The sequence below is a fragment of the Canis aureus genome, chromosome 3, assembly GCF_053574225.1.
Source record: "Canis aureus isolate CA01 chromosome 3, VMU_Caureus_v.1.0, whole genome shotgun sequence".
Taxonomy (NCBI): domain Eukaryota; kingdom Metazoa; phylum Chordata; class Mammalia; order Carnivora; family Canidae; genus Canis; species Canis aureus.
The window spans coordinates 12596622-12612506 of NC_135613.1; the positions used below are offsets into that span (position 1 = coordinate 12596622).

Here is a 15885-nt window from a genome sequence, read left to right on the forward strand (position 1 = left end):
TCCTCACAGCCACCCTCTTTTGCTATGAACTTAGAAATTCCTGTGTCAGAGCTAAGCTTCCCTTCCACACTCAGTTTGTGTTCTTGTTCTTAGGGGATTTCCTGTGTGCAGAGGAGAGGCAGAGAAGCAGGCCTATGTGGTCTCCTTCATTTATGGTATCCCCTGATCAGCTCCTGCTTAGTTATAATCCTTGTGTTATGGCTCAGAATACAGAGCTTTTTATGCCTTTTTTTTTTTTTTTTTTTTAAGAGAAGAAGCGGGGAGGGGCAGAGGGGAAAAGAGAACCCTCAAGCTGACTCCATGCCCATTGCAGGGCCAACATAGGGCTCAGCCTCACAACTCTGAGATCACAACCTAAGCAGAAACCAAGAGTCAGATGCTTAACTGACTGAGCCTCCCAGACACCCCCCACAGAGCATTTTAACACCCTAGTTTCTACCTTACTGATCTGTGGCTTGTGGATCAAGTCCAGTCTGTTCAATTTTTTTAAATTAAAAAAAATTTTTTAAAGATTTTATTTATTTATTCATGGGGGGTGGGGGCGGAGGCAGAGACACAGGCAGAGGGAGAAACAGGCTTCATGCAGGGAGCCCGACGTGGAACTAGATCCCAGGTCCCCAAGATCAGGCACCAGGCTGAAGGCAGCGCTAAACCGCTGAGCCACCAGGCTGCCCCCCAAAAAATTTTTTTTAAAGATTTTATTTATTTAGAGAGAAAGAACACTCAAACAGGGGTGGGGTAGAGGGAGAGAAAAGAGAGAATCTGGAGTAGATTCTGTGCTAAGCACAGAGCCCAAAGTGGGGCTTGATCCCAGGACCCTGAGATTACAACCTTAGCTGAAATCAAGAGTTGGCTGCTCAACCACCTGAGCCACCCAGGCGCCCTTGTAAATATTTTAAAAATATTTGCAATAGTTACCAACACTTAGAAATCAGGATATTTCACATGAAATCTATATTTTCAGCTTCTCAAAAAACTGGAAAATTTGGTCCTTTTGGGCTCACAATACCACATGGCAACATTGGCTGATGTCACTTGTTTTTGAGGAGGCCTCCTGTTTGCCATAAGCCCCATCTGCCTCTTCACTCCTGAGCTTTGCTTGCCTGGCACGTAGGCATTTGAGGGCTGCCCCAGCTTCCTGTCACAGTCTTTTGCGGTCACTGGTGGTGGGAAGAGCAGGGAACCAGTTTGATTCCAGCCATTCTGACTTTGAAAGAATTCCTATATTTCACTGCCTTCCTGCCTCCTGTCCTCCAGGGCTCAGGGGGTGTCTCCAGTTATCCCTGGATATTGCCTCAGGTGAGGCTTTTGTAACTCTGGGCCCTCAGGCTGAGTCCCAGCGGCGCCCTCTGTAGGCTGGTTTGGAATGAGCTCCTGAACTTCACAGGGTTTTCTCTGCTAACTGCACCTCAAAATGACTGACTCATAGCTCCCCTGAGAGTACAGCAGAGCAGGGGCCTCTGGAGGCTTGACAAGCCCAGAAGTTTCTTTGCTTTGCAGAAACACTTGACCCCTGAGCCCCTCCAGTGCATTAGAGTACTCCTGATGAGCAGGGCACCAGTCTTGAAGGGGATGTTGTACCATTGTTGAAAAGGGGAACATCCTCAACCGTTCAGAGAGAATTGCTCTCTCTGAGACTGGACGGTGAGGGCAGCAGGCAGGAATTCCTCCCTGTTTGCATAATCCCCCCTCCTTCCTTCTCCCCTCACGTCCACAGATGCTGCAGCCCCAGTTCAAGTCACACAACACCAACGAGGTACTGGAGAAGCTGTTCCAGATAGTACCAGGCGAGAACCCCTACCGTTTCCGGGACCCCCACCAGTGCCGGCGCTGTGCGGTAGTGGGGAACTCAGGCAACCTGCGGGGCTCTGGCTACGGCCCAGATGTGGATGGGCATAACTTCATCATGAGGTGAGCCCTGGGGAGCCGCAGGGACGGGCCCAGGACAGGCCTCCAGAGGGAGGGACTGGCCTCCTTAGTCTTGTCTGGCAGTGGAGGAGTTGCCGCTGCTGTCTCGGATACCAGAACCTTCGATAAAGGCCCGAGTTTCAGGCTTATTTGTTGGGTAGATGGGGAGCCAGAATTTGTACAGCATTCCTGCTTGAGGCCAGCACTCAGTTTCTAGCTCTGAACTGGAGTCTACTCCTAAAAGGGCTGGGAGTAGACTCCTGGTGTTTTCTGGTGAAAAGTCCCAGCAGCGGTCCTTTCACCTGCTGGGTCCCCTCAGTGCTGGGCCGGGAGTGAGAGCCCCACACTAGTGTCTTGCTTAATAACCACAGATGTTTCCTTCTGGCAGACTCAGAGAAGGCAGAGGTCCTGGGCAGAGCTTGCTCTGGGCTGCTGTCTCCTACCTTTATTTCATAAGGCTTAGATTGTGTGGGGGCATATTCATTTAATGGACATCTGTACCCAGCCTGAGGGAAGCAGAGGAGTTAGGAGGGCGTTCATTTCAGACAAAAACAGAGCTATGAGCCTGGAGGTGAGCGGGGACTAGATTTCTTTTTTTAAGATTTTATTTATTAATTTAATTTATTCATTTATTTATTTATTTATGAGAGACACAGAGAGACAAACAGAGACAGAGGCAGAGGGAGAAGCAGGCTCCACGCAGGGAGCCTGACATGGGACTCGATCCCGGGATTCCAGGATCACGTCCTGGGCCGAAGGCAGGAGCTAAACCGCTGAGCCACCCAGGGATCCCTGGAGACTAGATGTTTGACTTGGTTTTTGTTTTGTTTTCTTAAGTAGGCACCACACCTAGCATGGAGTCCAACACAGGGCTTGAATTCACCACTCTGAGATTAAGACCTGAGCGGAGATCAAGAGTGGGATGCTTAACTAACTGAGCTATCCAGGCGTCCCTAGGTGGTAGACTTGTAACTTGAACATGAGCTGCATATTCTGCTCCTGAACCTGTGTTTTCTGACTTCCTCCCTAGACTTGGGGACAGGAAATGCCAAAGTAGGGATCCTTCCATCCCACTCCTTGGTGGAAGAAGAGCCTTAAGAGTAAAGATGCTGAAAACGCCCAGTTTTCACTAACCATCTCTTAGGATGAGCATTGCAGAAAGACCAGGTTCCCCAGGAGGCAGAAGGAAGGGCTTTGTCTTAGAAACTGTTGCTGTTTCCATGGCAACACCAAGGCAGCCGTATGTCTCTGAGGCTTTTCACCCGTTCCTTGCAAAAACCTTTTTCATGTTGAGAATGGTAAGGGGTGGGGGAGAGGAGGGATGCTAGGCCCCATCTAGGAACCTAGAGCCACCTGAGAGTCGCCCCCCCCCCCCCCCCCTGCCCAGTTGCTGGCTTTCAGAATGTGAGGGAGGCAAGCTGGTTGCTGGAGAAGGAGCTCTCTCCATCCAGACACAGTGGCCAAGAAAGTGGGAAATGAGACGTTCATCACTTCTGTGCAGCCCTGGGACATTCCAGAAGCCCAGAGAAAAGCTCTTGAGTGCCTGAAGCTCCTGCCATCCATGCCCTGCCACCTGTACCAAGTAGATGCTTTCATTATGCATGTGGGTGATGGTTGAGAAGCTCCAGGGTGGAAGCAGACAAAAAAAGCTTGGCTACTATGACATCTGGATAGTACCTGATTTATGTTTTGTGGAAGGGCTGACCCAGATTGAATTTTTTTTTGTTGTTTTTTTGTTTTTTTGCTGATCTGTACAAAGAGCTAGATGGTACTGGAGGTGATTCTTTACTTATAGGCATGTCTTGGTTTGGAACCAGTGAGGAGACCTCCCTGCTCCCTGGAAACAGGACCAACATAAAACCCCACTGAGCTGAGTTACAGTGAGATGACAGCTGTTATCCGTATTTGCCTACGCCACTCCCCAACTGCCTCCTCCTCTATGTCTTCTGAGCCCTGCTAGCAACTCCAAATGAAGTCGAGCTGGTCCTGCCTCAGCCAGCCAGCAGATAGATCCACAACTCCTGAAACAAGTGCCTGGCAGATTGTAGGCTCACCATAAATATGTGAATGAATCAAAGAGACTAGGTGACCAGATATCAAACCCTAAGCATGAATCCACATCCACCCTTCCTGTGCCTTTGCTCTCAGGTACTTTGGTGGGTGGAGGCAACCAGGAACAGATAGAATCCTAGAATGTTTTTCTCCTGAGTCATGGAGATGTAGTTCATCCTCCATCCTGCTCTGGCCCCTTTCCAGGGCTTGGCTTCTCCAGAATGAATCAGAGCCTTAATGCAATATCCTGTCCTCAAAAGCATGCCCTGGAGGCTCTGCAACATCTACCTTGGAGGCTCTGAAACATCTTTTTGGACTTCTTTCTCCATTCATCCCTAGACTTTTGAAATCTGGTGCCTGCCCAACAAGTGGGAGGGACCCAAGGAAGGTGGAAGGTCTAAGAAGGGACTTTGTCACAACTGTGGCTGCAGATGCAGTGGAAAAGGCAGATGAGGGAGGTGGATTGTCTTCAGAGGCCAACCTGGGGTACTTATAGCCCTTTGATCTGTGGGACCAGTTTGGCCTCTCCATGTCAGGTGAAATGAGGTTTGTTTCTTAGGTACTCACCAGTGTGAACCTTGACCCCAGCTCCCGCCCAGTCCAGACCCCAGCCTACTTGAGTATCACCAACACCAACTCAGGTGTTCCAACTCCTGCTATCCCCTTACATATACCAGGTAGCTGAGAAACACCATCCCTTTTAAGGCTTTCTCTCCAAACTGCTCTGCTTCTCACAGACCCCAGGGCTGATGTGGCAGAAAGCAGATCCAGACTCTGGCTGTGGTGACATAGGACACTAGTGCTGTATGTAGAGCCATCGTAGCCCCAGCAAACTGTCATTAATGCATGGGGAAAGCTACTTCTAGGCTATTTTAAGAGACAAAATCTCTGAACTCTAAAGACCAGGAGAACAGAGGGGCACCCAGACAGGAGGCAGAGGGCAGTTCAGTTAACCTAATGAAATAGAGTATAGTTGGTCCTACAGAGAAGATTTGAGGCATCTGCTTGAACCAGACTAGAATTGAAATGGCCAAGAACAAAGACTCACTATATGGTTCCAAATCAGGCCACCTCTCAGTTATGGCTTCCCAGCCCCACCACTCTCCAGTTCCTGAAGGGAAGGGAACCAGAGAGGTCGGAGGTACAGCAATATGACCAGCAGTGGTGGAGTACCCTGGACATGCTTTTACTATGTCATGCTACCAATGGGAGAGGAGCAGGAGGAAGGCATTGTGGGAGCCCCAGTGACTGGTCTTCATTCAGCCCAGCTAAGTGGTGCCAGCCATTTTAAGGACAGGTAATGTTCATACTGGTTTTACATAATAGGCATAAAAAGCAGGGAAAGCACATGGAGACTTTGTTTCCTCTCTCCCGGGTCCCTTTTTCCCCACTGGAAGGCAAGGTTATGGTCACCTCCCTGGGTAGTCATGATTCTGCAAAGTGGTTCACACAAGACAGGAATGTTCTCATAAACAGTCACAGCAGAAAAGACCAACATGTTTATGTTCAAAGCTGAATCACCTGTTTTGAAGATGCTCGCCAAAAGAGGGAGCTTGATTTTATTGATCCTGTGTTTTGCACTGGTTGAAAGGCAGTAAAAGCCTTCTTGGCTTATTATACCCAGGAGGGTGGCAAGCCTGCTCTGGGTTTCTGAGTTCCTCCATGGCAGTGTGGGAGAAACAGATCCACACTGCACATCACCAGGGGACAGCCAAAGTGGGTACTGCCAGAATTCGGAGCATCCCTCTTGGCCTTGGACAGAAAGGCAGCTAGAAGCTGAAATACAGGGGTGGAGGGGCTGGTGCTGGCGGCATAGAGGCTGTCATCTGGCCCAGGAACACTTCAGCTTCTTATGCACTTCTACTGTCTTCTAGGAAAGAAAACAGAACAGCCAGGTAAGGTTGAAGCTGTAGAAAACTGTTCTTTTCTTTTAAAAAAAAAAAAAAGTTAAATATGTGCCTGTTCTTGGGGGGGAAAAGTCCAGAAATGTATACACTAAAAGATGAATTACTCCTCCCCATCCCATCTCCCAAGAGTAGTAACCTTTTTTTTTTTTTAACCAATTTTAGTACTCTTCCAGGTTTTGTTATATTCATATATAAAAGTATGTTTTTCTTTCCTCCTCCTTTCTCTCTTTCTGCCTCTTTTTCTATTTTTACACAAAATGGTTTCACACTATCTAGTTTTAAGTTTTCCTTTTGTGAGTTGTTAACTCCCTCTGCAGCACATAGTAGTATTCAAAAGATATGTATGAAAAGGAAAGAAGGGGATGGATACCTCACACTACTTGTTTTTTTCACTGGACTTATTTATTAGCACATATAAATCTGGTTCATTCATTCTCATGGCTACATGGTATTCCATATGTGAGTGTGCCAAAATGCACTGACCAGTTCTTTATTGTTAAATTGATTCTCTTTTTCACTACTGTAAAAAATAATGCACTGAATATCTTTGTATATGTCTTTGCAGATTTATGCAACCATTTTTGTAGGATATCTATAAATAGAATTACTGGGTCAAAGTGTACACCCATTCACATTTTTTTAAAAAGATTTTATTTATTTATTCATGAGAGACACAGAGAGAGAGAGAGGCACAGACACAGGCAGAGGGAGAAAGAGGCTCCATGTAGGGAGTCCAATGCAGGACTCAATCCTGGGACTCCAGGATTACACCCTGGGCCGAAGGCAGGTGCTAAACCGCTGAGCCACCCAGGGATCCCCCACCCATTCATTCACATTTTTGATGGCTAGCACCAATTGTCCTCTAAAAATCTTGTACCAGTTTTCATGGCTAGACTTTTTCTCATGTCACCTCCTTGTCCCTGCAGGATGAATCAGGCGCCAACCGTGGGCTTTGAACAGGATGTTGGCAGCCGAACTACCCACCATTTCATGTACCCCGAGAGTGCCAAGAACCTTCCTGCCAACGTCAGCTTTGTGTTGGTGCCCTTCAAAGCTCTGGACCTACTATGGATTGCCAGCGCTTTGTCCACAGGGCAAATCAGATTGTAAGTCACTCTGCCCCCTGGGAATGGAATATGGGTAGACAGGAGCATTTTGAGAAAAGTCTTCCTAGGGATTGGCTCTTAGACTTCCTTTAACTGAATATTTTGACCAAGAGGGGCTGGTGAGGAGGGAGGCATTCAGAGGGAGGACCCAAAATTGTGGGTTAGATGAAGCCACCCCTTGTTCACTGTCACTTCCTACATAGTGACAGCCAGCTGGTGGTAAAAAGGGGAGGGAAAATTTTGGTCTCCTTTCCAGGAGGTGGCTTCTGACTGTGGGAGCTCTGCCTTCTAAGAGTTTTCTTTAGAGGCAGTTGCCCAATCACAGGTAAAAGCCTCAGGAAATTCAATTCACCAAGTTTTTTTTTTTTTTTTAACTGAAGTCTAGTTGGTGCATGTTTCATTAGTTTCATCACCAAGTATTTTTAACAGCTTTATTGAGATCTAATTCAAATGCCATTCAAGCCACACATTTAAAGTATACAAGTCAATGGCTTTTATTAAATATAGTGTTATATAACCATCACAAATTATTTTAGAATTATTTCATCTTCTTAAAGATGAAGATGAAAGATCTAAAGATACCTCTGCACCCCTTAGCATCACCCTCACTCCCTCCATCCCCTGCCCCACAGCCCTAGGCAACAACCACTAACCTACTGTCTCATCCTGTGTGTGTGTGTGTGTGTGTGTGTGTGTGTGTGAGAGAGTAAATGTATATAACATATGGGGCACTTGGCTGGCTTTGTCAGTGGAGCATGTGATTCGCGGGGTCGTGAGTTCAAGCCCCATCTTGGGTGTAGAGATTATTTAAAAACTAAAAATAAGTAAAAATTACCTTTTTCAGGTCACTGCCCACATTCTCCATTAAAAATAAAAATAAGGGCAACCCCGGTGGCGCAGCGGTTTAGTGCCGCCTTCTGCCCAGGGTGTGATCCTGGAGACCCGGGATCGAGTCCCACATTGGGCTCCTTGCATGGAGCCTGCTTCTCCCTCTGCCTGTGTCTCTGCCTCTCTCTCTCTCTCTCTCTCTCTGTCTCTCATGAATAAATAAAATTTAAAAAATACATTAAAATATATATATAAATAAGCCAAAAAACTGTATGTAACATTATATATATATATTAAACATTTTATTTATTTATTCATGATAGAGAGAGAGAGAGAGAGGCAGAGACACGGGTAGAGGGAGAAGCAGGCTCCATGCAGGGAGCCTGATGCGGGACTCCAGGATCACGCCCTGGGCCAAAGGCAGGCACTAAACCACTGAGCCACCCAGGGATCCCCCATAAAATATATTTTAACCATATGGTTCAGTAGCATTAAATAATTTATTTTATTGTGCAAACATCACTCTATCCATCTCCAGAACTTTTTCATAATTTCAGATGGAAATTGTACCCATTAAACAGGAACTCTCCATATCCCCCACTACCTAGCCCCTGCTAACCACTAGTCTTTTTTCTTCATAATTTGACTGTTGTAGATACTTCATGTAAGTGGAATTATAGTGTTTGTTCTTTTGTGTCTGGCTTATTTCACTTAGCATAATGTTTTCAGGGTTTATCCATGTTTTAGCATATACAAGATTTCATTCCTTTTAGAATCTGGATAGTATTCCATTATGTGGATATACCATATTTTATCTATCTATTCATCCATCAGTGAACAATTAGGCTGTTTCCATTTTTTGCCTGCTGTCACCATATTTTTTTAATAAATCTTTTTTAAATTTTTTTTTTAAGCAAGAGAGAGCACAAGTAGGAGGGGCAGAGGGAGAAGGAGAAAAGCCAAAACCAAGAGTCGGACACTTAACCAGCTGTATCACCCAGGCGCCCTTGTCACCACATTTTTTTAAATTTATGTTTTTTTAAAGATTTTATTTATTTATTCATGAGAGGCACACAGAGAGAGAGAGGCAGAAACACAAGCAGAGGGAGAAGCAGGCTCCATGCAGGAAGCCCGATGTGGGACTCGATCCCGGGACTCCAGGATCACACCCTGGGCCAAAGGCAGGCACTAAACCACTGAGCTACCCAGGGATCCCTAAATTTCTATTTTTTGAAAGATTTTATTTATTTATTCATGAGAGATAGAGAGGCAGAGACATAGGCAGAAGAAGCAGGCTCCCTGTGGTAAACCTGATGTAGAACTCGATCTCAGGGCTCCAGGATCACAACCTGAGCCAAAGGCAGATGCTCAACTACTAAGCCACCCAGGTATCTCTCACATTTTTTTTTTTAAGATTTTACTTATTTGAGGGGTGCCTGGGTGGCTCAGTCAGTTAAGTATCTGCCTTCAGCTCAGGTCATGATTCTGGAGTCCTGGGATCAAGCCCTGCATTGGGCTCCCTGCACAACGGGAAGTCTGCTTCCCCTTCTGCTCCTCCCCCTACTCATGCTTACTCTCTCTCTTTCTCCCTAGAATAAATAACTAAAAATTCTTTAAAAAAATAATTGAGACAGACAGAGAAAACATGATGGGGAAGGGGAGAGGGAGAAGGAGAGACAAGCAGACTCCCCATTGAACACAGAACTTGATGTGGGGCTGGATTCCAGGACCCTGGGATCATGACTGGAGCCCAGTCCGGTTGATCAACCAGCTGAGCCACCCAGGCGTCCTGCCATGTATTTTTTTAAACACAAAGTTACGGTTTTCTGACTTTATCTTATATTTGGGAGACATAAGGGCTAATTAATAGGAAGGAGGGATTTGTGCCAAATGTGAGGATAGTAGTGAGAGGGTCGTTGTGGGCAGAACTAAGACATAGACATGGTAGGTATGAGATGATTGGCTAAATCAAGAGGAGAGTTCACAGCTGAGTATTGTGGAAACCAAAGTTGAGGTTGGATAATAGAAGGCCCCAGTGTTTGTCTAAAACATTCTATTTTATCCTGAAGGACATGGGTAGCCTCTGAAGGTTTCTGAGCAAGGTACTGCAGTGATGTGTTATGGGGAAGCAGTCTGGAAGCAAGGCACCTGTATTAAGGCTGTCATCACTCAGACCTGAGAGGGAAGAAAGGCATCTCTGGGCCTTTCTAGATCCCAAGAGCCACCTAAATGTTATTTATCTTTCTGCTTACAGCACCTATGCGCCAGTGAAGTCCTTCCTTCGAGTGGACAAAGAAAAGGTAAGCTCCCTCCTCCTTTCCCTTCTTCATCCCCATTTCATTGGAGGAAACTGTGCAGATTTGACTTACGGTGTGTCTGGTCCAGTGGCTCAGGTGTCCCCCAGTGCCCTTCCAGACCCCTGAGTCCCCCACATCTGCTGGCATGCCTGACCCCCTCAGAGGCCACAGGAACCAGGGAACATGGAAGAACAGGTCTGCTGGCAAGCATGGAGGAACAAGCAGAAGCTGCTGACACCTTGACCTGAGTCTCCAGGCTCCCAGAGCTCCTCATGGGTCTGTTACCTTTTCTCCTGCCAGGTTCAGATCTACAACCCGGCATTCTTCAAGTACATCCACGACCGGTGGACAGAGCATCACGGGCGGTACCCTTCCACAGGGATGCTGGTGCTCTTCTTTGCCCTGCATGTTTGTGATGAGGTGGGTCGCCCAGTGTTAGGGGTACAATAGGGAAACCCACAGATCAGAGGGAGTCAGTCCTTCTTAGGGCTTAGCAGAGCAAGAGGAATGTGGCTTTGTAGGCAGAAATCAAGTGGCTCTGATTTCCCCCATTTCTAGGTTGTCAAGTATACATCTTCATTTCCCAAACTCACGACGTTGGTGATTTTACCAAATCTTAAATCACTTCAGTGAAAAGTTAAATTTACTTAAAAAGGAAATAGACGACTACCACCATAATGGGTTATTACATGCCATAAAGAAAAAAAAATAATCAAAAGTATAAATAGAAAGGAAGCAATGTAGTTCAGTTCCAGGGCATGGCCCTCTCCCACAGCTGTGGGCCCTGGGCCGGCTGTGGGTGTAACGCTGGAGGCCAGTGGTTCAGGAGCATGTCACTAGCCAGCGGGGCTGCTGTGCACGCTCGGCAGTGCTCACGCCCAGCACACCCACTTCAGTGTGGTCCTGGGTACTTGACCAGCTTTCCTGTCAAAGTACTGCATTGCAAACGACAGCAACAAGACAAAAACCGAAAGGGATGTTAGCAAGGGTTGGGGAGCTGTCCTAGCCGGACTGAGGCGTCTGGGCTGCGGGGAGGCGGGCGGACGAAACCACAGGCAGCAGCGGCCTTCCCCGGGCAGCGGGCAGCGGGCAGCGGGCAGCGGGCAGCGTGCGCAGCTCCAGGCCTGGGTGTCCCGCCTCCCCGGTGCCTCTGCCAACTGGCTGCCGTCGGGTCGCCGCGGCCGCCGAGTCCCAGCCTGCCAACGACCCGAGGCTCTTCCGCGCCCCGGCCCCCCGGCCCCCGACGCGGGGTGACCTGCGCCGCCCTCCCCTGCAGGTGAACGTGTACGGGTTCGGGGCCGACAGCCGGGGCAACTGGCACCACTACTGGGAGAATAACCGGTATGCGGGCGAGTTCCGGAAGACGGGAGTGCACGACGCCGACTTCGAGGCCCACATCATCGACATGCTGGCCAAGGCCAGCAAGATCGAGGTCTACCGAGGCAACTGAGCCCGGCCTCGCCGCGACCCTTCCGGCCCAGCCGCGAGGCTGCGACGCTCGCTCCGCAGCCGGGACTCCCGGCCAGCCCGAGGGCGGCGGCCTTGGCGAGGGCGCGGCGCCCGGTTGGGCGTCTCCAGCCCTGGGAGCGACGCCAAGTCGCGGTCTGGACCAATCATGCTGCAAGTCCAGCGAGCGCCGGCTGTCCCCCGCCAATCAGGAGACTTTGGGGGCTGGCCCAGGCCTGGCACCCAATCAGCGCTGCAGTGGGAGCGGAGGCTCTTTCTCCCAGCCAATCATGCGACTCAAGGAGAACTTCCGGCGCTGGGCCCGGTCTCCTCCAATCAATGGCCTTCGGAGGCGGGCCGGCCGCCGCTGAATCCCCACTCCCCTATGCTTTGGGTAGGATTTTATTTTATGCTTTTTAAGGAGTAGTGGTTGGTTCCGGCCTCAGTGGAGTACTTTCCTCAGGCTCTGCGGGAGGAGTGTCGGTGGCCTGTCGGCGGTACTCGGCCAGGGGCACCGAGGAGGAAGCGGGGGGGAAGGTGCGGGGCAGCAGCGGCTGGGCCTCCCTTGGCCGGGGGCCCCTCGCGACCTCGGGGCGGGCGGGGGGCGGGGGCGTTGGCCTCCCGCTTCTGGAGGTCCGGGGGGAATCAGGTGGTTTCCGGGGAGCGCGCTTTCATCCCCGGGAAGAGCTAGACCCCTCTCAAACCTTTTCAGGCCTCAGAGCAGTCTAGACCGCGTATTTCCTTTATCTGTCGGGCCCAGATGGGTGAGTGTAAACCCACCAAAGAAAGGCAGTGGAGCGTGGGTCCCCTCGTCCTCCCTTGTCCCCATCCCCACCTTTGGCCACCCTATGGGATGGCCTTCCTGACCAGGGCATTGAGCATCCCACCTGGAAACTAGAACTGTATTCACCCGTTGCTAGGGCTCGGAGTTCGCCGATGGCCTAACTCGAGCGCAGGGGTAAGGAACAGGGCAGGGGACCCGGAAGCCCCGTCACTTCAGATGTAAGGTGCTTCTCACTCTCGTGTACTCTCGCGGCCCCTTACTGTTCGCCCACAACTTTTTTAGTGTCCCTTCTTAAGCCCTGGGCCTCCTCACCAGCCTGCTCGTCCTGGGATTGGGGGTGGGGGGTGGGGCACTGCTGGCTTCTCCAACCCCCTACCCCTCCTCGCTCGTCTTTAGCCGGCTCTAGGGAGAGGAAGGCAGGCTGGAGATGGGGAGCCCAGCTGCCTGGTGCATGCACCGTTTTCCTCCGCCCATCACCCCAAAGAGGAGTAGGAAACCTCTTGCTTGGGGGTGGAATTTGCTTTGGTCTCCTAATTTAGTTAACTTGAGGTTACCAGGGATGGCTGACCAACAAAGATTCTTTTAAAATTCCAGGCTGGCCATGCAAATTGCTGGGATCCTAGCTGGGGAGGAGTCGACTGACTTGCCCGCCTTGCATGTCTCCTCTCCTGCCCCTGCGTCCCCTCCCTCTGCCACGCTCACTTCCTGCCTCATCTCTCCAACCCATTTTCCATTTTCAGCTCTAGAAGGGCAGGGATGCTTACAAACAGGAGTTACATCTGGAAGTTACTTCCAAGACTGAACCCAGCTTAAGTCCCTAGAGGAAGCTGCTGATGATATTCTCACCCTTCAAGGTTGGGGAAGTTTCGGAGGGGGAAAGTGCTTCTGTGAAGCTTCCAAACCACTAATAGGATCCCCCTTCCCAACAATGAGGAACACAAACACCACCCTTTATCTTAGTTGATACCACCAAGCAGCCTCCTGGCCATTGGGGTAATTCCTGCAGCTGGCTGGGGGGAACAGTAACCAGCAGGGGAGTATATTAGAGGAGGATTGGGGCAGGGCAGTGGGCACCCCTAAAGTTAATATATTGAGAACTTAGCTTAAGTCTAAGTCTTAGTTCCTTCCCAATTCCAAAAGTAGGAGGAGCAACGAGTGGGGGTGGATTTGGGGGGCCTATCCTGGAATGCCTCTCTCAGGGCTTCCCCCACCATTTTAGAGAGTCAAGGCACCAGCCATTCTTGCCAGTCTCCTCTCAGTGCTTCCTGAAGAGGCTGTTTGGAGTGTTCGGAAAATGAAAAAAACAATGCAATTATGCCAAACAGTATTGAGCAGAATAATTTATTTCTTTTTTGTTCCTTTTTCTTCTTTTTGTTTTGTTTAAAACATTAATAAATCCCCTTTCTGGAAGAGGTAGGTCCCAGCATCCAGCCCAGATCTCCTTTTCTGCAATAGTTATTTAAACAAATGTTTGTTTGTTTGTTTTTTTATTTTCTTCCCTTTCTCTCTCTTTCTGAATTAAAAAAAAAAACAAACTCCTATATAGTCATTTGTCTATTCTGAAATGGGTACGATCATGGAAAGAAGACATATATGTCACTGAAGAGCTGTGACTAAAGAACTAAGGACATCAGGTGGAATGTGTGAAGGAGGAAGAGTATGACTTCCAGACACCTGCCGCTTATACGTGAGGCCTCCCAACCTGAGATGCCCTCTGAAATGGTGGTTCTTCACCATTTGGGGGACACCAGAGTGGATCAGCAGGAGGCTCCATAGCATCCAGCAGACACTAGGTTGGAGCTTTTCCCCTTACACTTCCAGGTTCTGTGGATGCTGTAGGTGTGGGTTGGCAGGAAGCCAACAGAATGATAGGAGAGGTGCCACAGACATCGGGGGCACCTCATACCATTTCCTTTAAATACCTGGACCCCTTTAGTCTACTGCCATTATGCGGTGGAATGCCACTGAACATCCAATTTTATAGTTCATTGGGTCAAACAATATGGATCTCACAACAGATAGAGTCTAAAGTCACTTGGTGTCCTGCAACTTAGTTTGTGCCAATGCCCAGGAGCAAGCTAGGAGTTGCTTTTCAGATGGAGAATACTTTGGTCTTTTTCTAAAACCCTAGAACTTGGGGCTATAATTCTTGTACTTGGAGTTCTCGGAGACTCCATTTCTGTGTACCACAGACACTAATAGCATTTTGTTGGCTAAATCCTAAGGCCTGGTGACAGGACAGTGCACACATAGCCTAGGCTGCTGAGAAACATTTCTTGTCTGGGTTTCACTCAAAGCAAACTGCCTTATAGGTCACCTACATGGAGCAGCACTTCCAAATACTGTACCTATTGCCTTCAAGATGAAGCGTCCCACCAAATTGTGTATCTTTTTTTTTTTTACGTGTTGGTCAAGGACTGTGTTGCTTTGATACCACATCTGAAACCACAGGTTGGAATTACCATTTGATTGCATTTGCAATAAACAGCTTAATTTCTAAGATTCAAGATGGTGAGTAAATGGAATGAGGAAGAAATCGCTCACCCCTGGTATAACTCAAGTTTGATGGCAGGACCAATCTATAGATCCTGCTGGAGTATGGTATTGATTTTTTTTTTTTTTCTTTTTCTTTTGAGCTTCTATCTTGGAGATAGTTCCAAGGACTTTTGTTTGGCCCATCCTTCATAATCACCCTCATTCCATGGGTCAGGTTGCCAATATGGGAATTTTGCCAGGTAGTAAATGTTTTCTCTTTCCTTTTGGGACTGAAGAAATTACAAGCATGACCAATGTTAATTGCACTTTGCAAATTGTGAGGTCTTTGTCTTTGCTTTTTTGTGGAGTTTTTTGTTTTTTGTTTTTAATATTTATCCATTCATAAGAGACCCACAGAGAGAGGCAGAGACACAGGTAGAGGGAGGAGCAGGCTCACTGCAGGAAGCCCAATGGGGACTCAGTTCCTAGACCCCTGATCATGAGCTGAAAGCAGATGCTCAAGGAGGCATCCCCCACCCTTTTATATATATATAAATATATACATGTATATATATATATATATATACATACACACACACACACAAATTGAAGGCTTGTGGCCAGCCTGTGGCAAGTAAGTCTGTCAGCGCCATTTTTCCAACAGTGTTTGCTCACTTTGTGTCTCTGTCACATTTTGGCAATTCTCACAATATTTCGAACTTTGTCATTATTATATTTGGTACAGTAATCAGTGATCAATGATTACAACTTGCTGAAAACTCAGAAGATGGTTAGCATTTTTTAACAAAATATTTTCAATTAAGGTATATATATTTTTAAAATTAATACTATTACACACCTAATAGACTATACTATAGTGTAAACATAACATATGTACAAGGAAACCAAAAAATTCTTTAAATTTGCTTTATTATGCTATTCGTTTTATTGCTGTGTTCTGGAACTCAACCTGCAATATCTCAGAGGTATTCTTGTACCCATTTTTTTTTTAAGGTAGGCTCTACACCCAGTGTGGAACCCAGTGTGGCTTGAACTCATGACCAAGAGATCAAGACCTGAGC

General features: G+C 48.0%; 1 protein-coding gene and 1 long non-coding RNA gene across 4 annotated transcripts in view; one reads left to right on the top strand and one right to left on the bottom strand.

Annotated features, from left to right (window-relative positions):
• Window positions 1–14835, top strand: part of ST3GAL2 (ST3 beta-galactoside alpha-2,3-sialyltransferase 2) — a 51493-nt gene extending 36658 nt beyond the window's left edge. For 2 of the 3 annotated variants that reach the window (XM_077890267.1, XM_077890250.1), the window contains exons 3-8: window positions 1718–1911; window positions 6794–6973; window positions 10056–10101; window positions 10399–10518; window positions 11375–12081; window positions 12923–14835. In XM_077890267.1, coding sequence (XP_077746393.1) covers window positions 1718–1911; window positions 6794–6973; window positions 10056–10101; window positions 10399–10518; window positions 11375–11548 — 714 coding nt within the window. In that variant the 3' untranslated portion in view covers window positions 11549–12081; window positions 12923–14835. The remainder of the gene's footprint in view (window positions 1–1717; window positions 1912–6793; window positions 6974–10055; window positions 10102–10398; window positions 10519–11374; window positions 12082–12922) is intronic. The other variant, XM_077890260.1, reaches the window with a different exon arrangement.
• LOC144309124 (uncharacterized) lies at window positions 5483–11680 on the bottom strand. The gene is made up of 3 exons (XR_013375229.1): window positions 11438–11680; window positions 10384–11033; window positions 5483–5830 (listed from the first exon to the last, which is right to left on the bottom strand). It is a non-coding gene; the product is annotated as an uncharacterized LOC144309124 (long non-coding RNA).
• Window positions 14836–15885: the final 1050 nt, after the last annotated feature.